General features: G+C 37.8%; 2 protein-coding genes across 2 annotated transcripts; one reads left to right on the top strand and one right to left on the bottom strand.

The window, feature by feature from the left end:
• The first annotated feature begins 872 nt into the window (after window positions 1-872).
• fbxl14a (F-box and leucine-rich repeat protein 14a) lies at window positions 873-3,120 on the top strand. Its single transcript, XM_052598324.1, has one exon. It carries the CDS (start codon window positions 1,372-1,374, stop codon window positions 2,605-2,607), a length of 1,236 nt encoding a protein of 411 aa, XP_052454284.1. The 5' UTR covers window positions 873-1,371; the 3' UTR covers window positions 2,608-3,120.
• Window positions 3,121-3,603: 483 nt separating this feature from the next.
• On the bottom strand, window positions 3,604-6,920 carry chrm2b (cholinergic receptor, muscarinic 2b). The gene is made up of 2 exons (XM_052598104.1): window positions 5,947-6,920; window positions 3,604-4,761 (listed from the first exon to the last, which is right to left on the bottom strand). Exons 1-2 carry the CDS (start codon window positions 6,767-6,769, stop codon window positions 4,166-4,168), a joined length of 1,419 nt encoding a protein of 472 aa, XP_052454064.1. The 5' UTR covers window positions 6,770-6,920; the 3' UTR covers window positions 3,604-4,165.
• Between the last annotated feature and the right edge of the window lie 5,333 nt (window positions 6,921-12,253).

The raw sequence follows: 12,253 nt of genomic DNA, 5'->3' as shown, positions 1-12,253 counted from the left end.
TTATCATTTTCTTTGCTAACTCTGTCGGTAAGATAAACAGATTTACGTATGAAGGAAGCGTGTTTCTTTTACTGTCTATGGTGTAAACCCTCACGACTGATTTCATATTCAAAGATAACTGTGGAGCTTATTTATTTAAGGCCAGTGACGTTGCGCCGGAAGTAAGGTTCGACACATGACTGAATCATTGTTTTCAGACGAATCTTTTCGATACGTCAGTTGAAATCATGCACGGTTCGTTCACGCATATGATCAGAGCGGCTCTGGAATCAACAACTCAACGATTCACTGATCCGAAACCAGCTTTTATTTACATTCGGCTGATAAGTGAGCATTTGGAATGAAACGCGGATTTGACTCAAAGTAAGTTACTTTAATACCCCAATATCATATCAAGTTTACAAACAATGACTTGTTAGAAATATATTAAAGACCAAAAATAATTGTTTATATATATATATATATATATATATATATATATATATATATATATATATATATATATATATATATATATATATATGCAAAGACTTTTTCAATGTAAGTGATTTTGAATGTTGTTTAGCCCTAATGTAATTGCGTATATATTTTTAAGAGCATGTATTTTTTACATGTATATTAAATTATATGTATAACATCATGTACAGATTTTAGAAGCATCACGCAAAGACGTAGTTGCGTTATGACTTTAAGATTCACGTTTTGTGAACTAATTCTTTTGAAACCGATCAAAGGAACCGATTCGCGCAAATGATTCGCACGTCCCATCACTTATAGGGGGGGTTGCTGTTGTTTGTAAAGCACACAATTTGAATTCACTAGGCCAAATGTAATACTTAATATATTTTTAAAGAAAAATAATTACTTTAGATATACATTTCAGACCTTTCGAACGTAAACATAAGGATTTTTCAATGTGCTAAAACAGATCCGCTGAACAGTCACCCTCCCCGTTTTGAATAGACGAAGACAAAGGCTACCGGAAACTGGACGCCATAGTTTTCGTCAAATGGCTGGCTGATTTGTATTCACGCGAAATCGTTTGTTTTCTCCAACCGTTTATGTTCAGTTTTTCCAAAAGTCATTCCTGCGCGCTTTTTCATGGATCTAAATTTATGTTTACTAAACATGCGCCGCGATTTAGAAACAGTCACAACGGAGACCTGGCGGTGCAAACACAGCGACGTGAGCTGGTTATTCCAAGCGAACGAATCCCAGACCGAGTTCTAAATGCAACAAAGCGCGTTCGGTTTTTATTTTCGTTGTTCATTTACTTACATTTCTCACGGCGTTTCTTTTACATGCGGTCCCCGCCGGCAGAAGACCAGACCAGACTAATAACTTCGCTAAGCTAACGAGCCGCTCTCAGAAATGGAGATCCACGTCTCGAGCCTCTTCCCGGAGATCTTAGCGATGATTTTCAACTACCTGGACGTCAAAGGCAAAGGCAGAGTTGCGCAAGTATGCACGGCGTGGAGAGACGCATCGTACCACAAATCCGTCTGGAGAGGAGTAGAAGCCAAACTCCACCTGAGGAGAGCAAACCCGTCTCTGTTCCCCAGCCTCCAAACCAGAGGCATCAAGAAAGTCCAGATCCTCAGCCTGAGGCGCAGCCTGAGCTATGTGATCCAGGGCATGCCCAACATCGAGAGCCTTAACTTGAGCGGATGCTACAACCTAACGGATAACGGCCTGGGACATGCATTCGTGCAGGACATCCCGTCCCTGAGGATGCTCAACCTGAGCCTGTGCAAACAGATCACCGATTCCAGTTTGGGCAGGATCGCGCAGTATCTCAAGAACCTGGAGCTGCTAGATCTGGGCGGGTGTAGTAATATCACCAACACGGGGTTGTTGCTTATCGCCTGGGGGCTTCATAATCTCAAAAGCCTGAATCTGAGAAGCTGCAGACACGTCTCGGATGTAGGCATCGGACATTTGTCCGGCATGACGCGCAGCGCCGCGGAGGGCTGCTTGAGTCTGGAGCACCTCACTTTGCAGGACTGTCAGAAACTGACCGATCTGTCGCTCAAGCACATTTCGAAGGGCCTCAACAATCTGAAAGTCCTAAACCTGAGCTTTTGCGGTGGCATATCCGACGCTGGCATGATCCACCTGTCGCACATGACCCACCTCTGGACACTGAACCTGCGCTCGTGCGATAACATCAGCGACACGGGACTCATGCATCTCTCCATGGGCGCACTGAGGCTTTGCGGGCTGGATGTGTCGTTCTGCGACAAAGTGGGCGACCAGAGCCTGGCTTACATCGCGCAGGGCTTGTACCAGCTCAAGTCCCTGTCGCTGTGCTCGTGCCACATCAGCGATGACGGGATCAACCGGATGGTCCGGCAGATGCACGAGCTCAAGACGCTGAACATCGGCCAGTGCGTGCGGATCACGGACAAGGGCCTCGAGCTCATAGCGGATCACCTGACGCAGCTGACGGGGATAGACCTGTACGGCTGTACCAAAATAACCAAAAGAGGACTGGAGAGAATCACGCAGCTGCCCTGCCTTAAGGTGCTGAACCTGGGACTTTGGCAAATGACCGAGGTCAAGGGTTTAGGAGACGCGTCTGAGATCCTGCCCTGCTACACCTCGTGACTACCTCAGCGATGTCTTGGCTCTTCTAGAGACGTGTAGTATTTTATCAAGACGTCATGTACTGTGTTACTAAGCCTGTTCGGGAAAGAGGCGTGATGTAGTTCAAATTGAATCAGCAATAAAACACTGAAACAGCCTTGTTAATGCTATAGTCTGACGGTCCCCTTTGAATGCCTTTGTGTTTTTCTGTACTTTGTTTTAGAGCTTCATATTGAGGTAAAATGTATTTTATTCTCATTCCCACTGACAAACGCAGTTTGTCACTGCCTTTAAGTATTTATCCTGAAAAACCAGCATTATAATGCAAACTGAAGAGGAAACAAATATTTACCATGTGTGTGGACACAGACGGAAAACTTGCTTGTTGGGTTTATGTGATTCCTCGCTGGTAAAATGGAACATATGCAATTTAAACTTTGTTTTAAAAAAAAAAGGCCAGTTTGCTTGTTAAAGACCTACAAGATGTCTGTTTATTTTCTTATGATAAATGATTAAAGCTAAAATTGTTTTTAACTGAATTGTTTCATTCCTGATAATTACTATATGTATATATATATATATTCTCCAGTTTAATACAACACTCATTACATTCTATCTGAATTACGTTTCTTTCCTTAATTTCACTTAAAAAAAAGCCTAAATAACTTAACGGCATATTATGTACATAAGATAACATGATAATTAAATATGTTTGGTGTACATTTAATTGGAAGTGAAAAAGTGCACATTCGATTATTTTAACACTGCTGTACATTCCAATAGTAGATTAATCAAAATAAATAAATACTTTTTATACATGCAGAATATTGCACCTCTAGAAATTGCAAATAATTATATAAAAAATGTGTTTATATATATATATATATATATATATATATATGTGTGTGTGTGTGTGTGTGTGTGTGTGTGTGTGTGTGTGTGTGTGTGTGTGTGTGTGTGTTGTGTGTGTAGTAATGAAACACCATTATTAAATACTATAAGAAAATTAAAGTCACATTGAAAGAGAACACGATTCTTACCAAATACATGCACTGTAATGGAGGTCTCTTTGGTTAAAATAAACAATAAGATTGCAAATTAATATTACAGTTAAAATAACTTTTTTTTTTAAATTTGAATGTATTTTAAAATATAATTTATTCCTGTGATGCAGTGCTGAATTTACAGCATCACTCCAGTCTTCAGTGTCACATGATCCTTCAGAAATCATTCTGAAGATTTACTGATCAATAAACATTTCTTATTATTATTATTAATGCTCAAAACTGGTGCTTTTTAACATTTTTGTGGAACAGTAGTTGTTTTATACATACAATTTGTAATAAAATGTTTAGCAAGAAGCTTGGAAGGGCACCAATGAGAATGACCAATATTTGTATTTTAATAATGCAAAGAAATAAAACGCAGCTACTTTTCAGTAGTCCTCATCATTTGGCTGCTGACATATCATATAAATGTTTCAACAGTTGGGACAAGCCTGGTATTTTCAAACCCAGGAACGGATCCTAACCACCAGACTCTGGATATGATCAGTGAAGCTGTTTCTAAGTGCACAGTCTTAATGTTTTCTGGGGGCATGGATATCTCTGTATTTGCATGTCAGCAGCTGTTTGAAGGTGTCCTTGAAGGTGACATTGCACAGGGCATAGCAGGCTGGGTTCACCGTACTGTTTATGTAGCAGAGCCAGTAGCCAAAGGTCCACATCGTGTTTGGAATACAGTGAGAGCAAAACGTGTTGATGAGCACCATGACATTGTAGGGCGTCCATGTGACTGCAAACGCCACCAGAATGGCCATAATGGTCCTCGTGACTTTCTTCTCCCGCAATGATAAGCTCTTTCTCTTCTGAATCTTCTGTGACACCAGACTCAGCCTTTTCTTCCCGTTGGTCATGTCCTGAGCTCTGTTGTTGGGTTTATAGGTGTTTTGCAGGTCCTTTTGGGATGTTGTTCTGAAGCAATTGAATCTGGTCAAACTTCCTGTGGCTAGCGGAGCTGATTGGTTCTGATGGCTTCTGATGTCACTGTTAGTGCATACGGATACGGCAGCCTCATCCCTCTGATAGGAAGAAGCAAGTACACGGCCAGATATAGAGTCATTCTCACTCTCGCGCTCTTCTCCTGCAGGTGGGTACAGTACATCTTCAGCGAGATCTAGGGAAATTATGAGATTTAGCTGTATTTGATTTAGCAAACTGGGAAACGAACATAATACTTGTGATTTACTGTATATGGTCAGCTGCCGAGCTCTCAAAAGAGACCGTAAAAGTATCAGAAAAGTAATTATATGTCTTAGCAGCTTCAATTTCAGTCTTATTTTTATAATTATCATTTATAATCATTTTTAAACATTTTATCAATGATTTTGAACACATTTAATGATTTTGACATTTTAACAATACAATAGTTTAACAATAAAAAATACACGCACACATACACATTATAGATACATAGATAGCTGCTATATATATATATATATATATATATATATATATATATATATATATATATATATATATATATTACTCATATTAGGAAGCTTCTATTTAATTTGTTAAAAATATTTTATTTTCAAACAAGTTAGCTTTAAAAATTAATGTTTATATATGCATCTTTTTTTTCATTTTAAATGTGTCTTTATACATGATTATATATACATTTATATTTTTTATCTATCTAATAAAATTGTTTTTATTCTAAAATAAAATTTTCTTCCCTGCATCTGTACTGAATTTTCCATCAGTTTATTATATCTTAATATTTACTGCTCACTTTTTTTATTCTTTTACTGAACCTGACTTTTGTTACTTATTGTATCTATTATTTTTGTTTTATGACTCTTTTCTCCTATGCATATTATTAGAATAATAAAGAAGTAATGAAAAAAGAAAGGGGGTCATATTTGAGCATTCCTTCCAATTATATACTATTACTATTATAGTATTTCATATTTTGAATTTGAGTAATTTTTTTAGTTATCATTTAAATTTGTGTATGTGCTTTTAACTGTGTGTGTGTGTGTGTGTGTGTGTGTTTCTGCTCAGCTTTAATATATTTTTATTGTAGTTTTAAGAATTTTAGTGATTCAGTTTATTCTATTTTTTTTCCAGTACCAATGCAATTTCTATTTTTTGTGTAAGTTGTTTAGGTTTTTCACCTAATATGTATATTTCATTTTATTGTTTCAGATTTATTTCATTCCACACAAATGTTATTAAATTGATACATTTTTTAAACTGAAAAGGTTTGGAAATTTCTGGTATAGATTGTTTTTTTTGGTTTTGGAGCTTGATAGCCCTTGGTCTTAGCAAGGTTGGTTTGCAATGTTGAAAATATTACCTGTAGCGGCATCTGAAGCCCTCTGCTTGCGTAGAACCATTTCCTCTCCTGCTTGGATCGACTTCCTCTCTGTATTGCTCCCAGCTGTGGGTCCAGCCTGGCCTCCGTCATTACTGACTCTAGAAACTCTGCGGTTGTCTCTGCTTCGGACGTGGCTGCGGCTGGCTTTGGAGATCTGCCAGTAAAGTACGGTCATGGTGACGACCGGCAGGTAGAAGGCAGCGATGGCTGTCCCGAAGGTGACCACGGCATTGGAGAAAAACTGGATGTAGCACTCGCCCTCGGGAACCGTCCGGCTGCCTGTGAAGAACTGCCAGAACAGGATGGCCGGAGCCCAGAGAACGAACGATAGGATCCAAGCGGCGGCGATCATCACGCCTGCCATCCTGTGGGTCCTTTTGACCGGGTAGCTGAGAGGTCTGGTGACGCAGAAATATCGGTCAAAGCTGATGATGAGGAGGTTCATAACAGAGGCGTTGCTCACCATATAGTCCAGAGCCAACCAGAGGTCACACACCAAAGCTCCTAAAGGCCAGCGGCCCGTCACAATGTACACAGTGTACAGGTTCATGGAGAAAACACCAATGAACAAATCAGCACATGCTAGACTGAACAGGAAGTAGTTGTTGACCGTCTGGAGGTTCCTGTTGACCTTGATGGAGAGCATGACCAGCACGTTGCCGATAATGGTGATCAGGCTTAAAGTGGTCAGGCCGAGAATGATTAGAACAAGCTCGACGAGCGAGTATGGACTGTGTGGGGAAGAGTCGGTCTGGTTAGCATGGCTGGAGTTTGGAGAAAGAGTGAAGTTGGACGTCTCCATCTTTCCTCATCACAGAACATGCACATCAGAGCCTAAGGGTTAAAAAAAGAATATTGTTACTTACATTTACAGATGCTTTTACATGGGTCAGTAAGCAACCGCATGGCCCAAAACACCCTAGAAACTGCATAGCAACAGGATAAACATTTCAGATCAGTAGCCTCAGAATATTAAAGGTAAAAAAAGTCTGGAAACAAATGGTTAGGTTTTTAGACATTTTTTTCTGTTTATATTTAGTTTGTCTTAGTCACTTTTCAGTATACTGTATCAATAACTAAAACTACAAATATTTTTTTTACAATTTATATAATTTTAATTTTCATATTTTTTATTATAGATCACTTTGAAGTTATAAAATATGTTTTATTTTGGTTTCAGTTCTTCCAATAATATTTTTATTTTGGTCTTTTTTTCTGCAATATTTCAGTTTAGCTTTAATATAATTTTATACAGTTGGCAAGGAAACATTTCTAGTTTTTAAGTTTTTATATTTTTCTTCTCATTTTATTTTTTACTTTCATTTTATTTCAATTAATTATAGTTTTTATAAATTTTCATTAACAATAGCGATACTAAATACATTTGTCTTTTCAACTTTCTATATATTTTTTTTTATCAAAAACTAAAACTAAACATTTATTTTGAAGTCATAAAATCCATTTTATTTTTGATCCATTGTTCTTATTTTGGTCAGTTCCTTTTTTTTTTCTTTGACAATATATTAAATACCTTTTGGGGACACTATATATTTATTGCATCTTTTACTATATTAAAAATACAATAAATTGTTCAGTAAACATCACTGCTTTCTATATAATGCACAAAACGCAGTTAAAAAAGGCCACTCCTGTTTTTATTGTTCAGAATATTACGGCCCGTACCGCATCTGTGCGGATGGAGTCTGTTTGCCAAGCATCGTTCTCAAACAGAGAGTACATCTGTATTGTTTTGTTGGGCTCTGTGCTGCCAGATTTCCATTAAGGCACAGGAGAAAAGCTTCACATTGATGGGAGTGATAATACTGCTGGGAAAACATGACTAACTCTAATATAATCACACAGATTTTACAGTAGCTGGATGGAGGAAAGGACTCTAATAGCATATGTCTCATTTACTGTAGCCAGGACAGCCCATGGGAGCAATAAGTGCATTAGCTTTAACAGGACAGCATGTACTGTACTTCACACTTCAGCTTGGATCAGCACCAAAAACTGCATTCTCAACAACTAGATTTAACAGGTTTCGATGACAACATGTTAGCGTGTTAAAAAAGCTAAAACTAGCCTAAACTGGTTCACTGGTCTTAGCTGGTCTCCCAGTCTGGATGAGCTGGGTGTTGTTTTGTGTTGCTCAGTGTTTAAGAGGGATGCTAGGTTGTTCTGGATGGTCTTTAGCATGTTAATATGTGGTTTCTGTGCTGTTGCTTCTGTTTTGTAGCATGCTTTAGCATGTTTTGTTTAAGTGTCTATTACTGCAAACTAAGCAGCTCTTCATAAAGTCATCACGGGCGGAGCTATATATGATTTCATATATAATGCAAACAGATGGTATGTGTTGTTCTTAAAGGTGAGCTCCTGAGCAAATATGTACTCTGTCAATGAGAGTTTGGGTTGATTTAAAGTGACTGAAGTTTTGTTTTACTACTGTGCTCAAAAGTGAATGGCCTTTGAATGGTTATCCTGTTTGTTAAGGGTAGATATAGTCTGGTCATCATCACTCTGGGAATAAAGAATAAAGCTGAGGATGTGTGCTGGTGTGTGTTTTATATTCTCTTTGAAGGATAAATGACATTATGAGCTAATCTGATATGAATAATGTCAATATGGTCCAACATATTGCTGAAGCTCTTGGTCTATGTCTGCTGTTTTAAGTCAGATTAATAATAGGACTAATGTGCTGTCAGATTTGCTCAATCTCAGAAACTAGTTCTTGTTGGCAAAAACAACGAGGACAGAGCATAATATCAAGATGGAAGGTGTTAAATTGTGAAAACAGACATATTAATTCTTTATCTTAAGATTGTGCTAATTTCAGTCACCAGTCTTCAGCCTTCTAGCTGGTGCCACGAGTTCTTGTTAGAAAGCCAGGGGCAATACAGCACAGCCATGTGGGAAATATCTCAGTGCTGTGACAAAGAACAGCCATCTTAGCACTGGTGATAAAATGTGTCCCTTGGATTAGTTTGTGTGTGTGTGTTTAGCTGTGTTTCCTAGTTTATAGTTTAGCAGTGTTTTATAGTTTAGGGCAGCATGGGGCTAGTTGTCACACTTGTTACTCTAGTGTCACATAGTAGGTTCGTTTTTGAAAATCACTTTCTGCATAGACACATACTTCAATCATTATTGCGCAGAAGAATAGAGAGAGAGAAAAAAAAATATATACAAACATATAAAAGAACAGTACAATTATGTACATTTTTGTGACAACATGCCCCAATAGAGAACCTATATAGGTGTAAGTTGTCACAATGTAAACTGTTAAAGACTCCTCAGCTAAATTTAAACAGTAAAACAATTATGAAAAGGAAAATTATGAAACATCAACATTTTCACTTTTATTCTCTAAAAAAATTGTTAAACAATATTATAGTTTTACTTAATTTTAAACAATAAAGAATTTATAAAGTGCAAAAAAGTAAATGGTAACACACAAATATAACTTATAAAACACATGACAACATGTGCACTCCTTTAACGTAGCTCAGCTTGTGTAAATCATAAAAAAAAATAAACAAAAGCAATAGTACAACCTTATTTCTGCAGTAAGATGTCCTTCATTGTCCAGTCATAACTTCTATGGGTGCAGATGATTGTCGATAGCATCCGTCTTGTGTGAGCTGTCTGGTGTTCTCTGCAGTGACGCTCTGTAATGAGCTCTATGAGTGTTTAAACTCGAGGGTGGGCTCTAAACACACCTACATGAGAGCCCAGTGAACCATAAGGAGAGAGGAAGAGTCTAAACATGAACGCAACAAATGTTAAAATCTTCTATCTATCTATCTATCTATCTATCTATCTATCTATCTATCTATCTATCTATCTATCTATCTATCTATCTATCTATCGTATGTCTGTCTATCTATTGTCGGTCTGTCTGCTTCTCTATTTCAATTCAATTCAAAATTGCTTTATTGTCATGACAGTAAATGATACAATATTGCCAAAGCTTGGTATACATGTACATAGTGATTCTGTGGGACTTCATTTAAGATGCATCCAGAAGTTTTGAGATCTTTTATGCATATTAATAATCAATGGAAATCAGCCTAATTCTGCCCTACATGCATTATTGGGTGTCGTTATGCAGAATTCTGTGTGTAGGGCTTCTGTTGGATGTCTGTCCCATCTAGTGTAGCTCTGATCACTGAGTGGACCCCAAACCTCACTTCCATACAGTGCTATGGGCTGAATCACACTATCAAAGAGTACTGGAAGCGGTACTTCAGTATTTTGGATTTTTTTTCTGTAAGTGTACTGCAGCGTGTGTTCTAGGGCGCTGCTGTCTAGACTGAACCGGTATCTGTGTTTCTGACATCTGATCTTCTTCTGAAAGACCATAGTGTTGGTCATTTTGAGGTTTACTGCCATGGCCCAGTTGTCCAGCAGGTCCAGGTGCTGCTGTAGTCCCTGTGCAGTGGATGACAGCAGCTCCAGATCATCTGCGTACAGCAAAAGCTTGATGTTTTTGGTGAAGAATTCTGTATGTTTGTGGCCATTTCGGATTGCACATTTGTTGTTGGAGTACATTGATTTTATAATGTCAAAAACTTTACCCCCTACACCACTTTGTAAAAGCTTATAATATAATCCGTCGTGCCTAATAGAATCAAATGCTTTTTTGAAATCGACAAAGCATGCAAATATCTTCCCATTTTTGGTTCCATTTATTAGGGTGTGTAGGGTGTATATGTGGTCAGTCATTCTGTGATTTGGAAGGAAGCCAATCTGACTCGGGACGTTTACCATTCTACGGTTTACAGTACTGCTAAATAACTTCCCCAGATTACTGCTCACACAAATGCCTCTGAAATTATTAGGGTCCAATTTGTCTCCACTCTTGTGAATAGGGGAAATGAGTCCTCGTCTCCAGATGTCAGGAAAGCAGCCTGAACTAAGTACAGTGTGGAATAACTTGAGCACAGGAAGCTCAGGTGTGCTGTGTTTCAGCATTTGACCTAGAATGCTGCCAGGAACACAAGATTTCCGACATTTTGGGTTTTTGAGTTTGTTAGTCAATTCATTTGGGAAGTCAACTGGATTTTGTCTTCATAAGTTTGTAGATTTTGTTTGATCGGATTATAATTGTCATTGAGTTGTTTTGGTGGGATTTCTTTATATAAGTTTTCAAAATGTTGTGTCCAAATTTCTCCATCTTGTATTGGTTTTGTTGTGCTCAGATTATTCCAAATATCCCAGAACTGATTATGATTTATTGAATGTTTTTATTTCTTGGAAACCTTTGGTCAGATGGTTGCTTTTTTGCTCTAATACTGTCTTTGTATTGTTTTAGTTTTGAACAGTATTCAGTAACTTGTGCTGGGGTTGTATGGTTCATGTTTCAGTTTTGTAGTCTGAGTCAAACCATTTTTTCTTTTTGTGTTTTTTTTTTATCTATCTATCTATCTATCTACAAGTCTATGGCAATGGTAATGGGACTAATGTTGATAGATTCCTTGGATCATGCAGAGAACATTGATACCAATTTTCGCTAACCTGATTTTACCAAGTGAGACATGTTCCTGGGACAACATCGTTGTTGACCCTGGAACAACATTGTGATTAACCAATCAGATTTGAAGAACCAGTTTATAGATTTTGTGAAGTTTATGCTTAAAATCAGTGTTTGGTGCTTGTTCATCAGTGTCATTCATCTATCATTTCCTCTGATTTTAGGGATTACTCATGGTTAAGGTTAGGTTTAGGTGTAGGGATATGGTTAAGAATATATTTTTGGAGTAAAATGTTGTTCCAGGGTCAACAAAATATGTTGACCTAGGAACACATCGAACTTGGCAAAATCAGGACGTGCACCAATTTTTGCCTCGATTGACTGAACTTCCTGCCCACCATTTTAATTTATGTTCAAAACCTACTTTTTTTAACTCCACCTAGACTGTCAGTCCGATTTTCAATAAATTTGACTCGGATCATCGTCAGACCATCCTGGCAAAAAGTTATGAATTTTGTGTTGATATAAGAAACGGTTCTCGTTTAGCATGTCAACGAATTTTCTGGAAAGATGCCAAACTGCATCTGAGGGCTGTGTCTCTGCAAAGCTCTGACATATTTACATCCAACTTTATGTGCCATTGTCACCTCAACCTGACCATGCCACATCAATTTGGTAACAGCGCCATAACCATTAATAATTACATTTAGAAAAATGCTAATAACTTTTGATAGCATTAACCTATTGTAATGCAACTGGACTCAAAATATGAATTGAGGCAAGCCGACAACATACATAACATATACATACATATGC

Source organism: Carassius gibelio, chromosome B25 (genome assembly GCF_023724105.1).
Source record: "Carassius gibelio isolate Cgi1373 ecotype wild population from Czech Republic chromosome B25, carGib1.2-hapl.c, whole genome shotgun sequence".
In the NCBI taxonomy this organism is placed as follows: domain Eukaryota; kingdom Metazoa; phylum Chordata; class Actinopteri; order Cypriniformes; family Cyprinidae; genus Carassius; species Carassius gibelio.
This window is presented reverse-complemented; position numbering and strand designations above follow the sequence as displayed.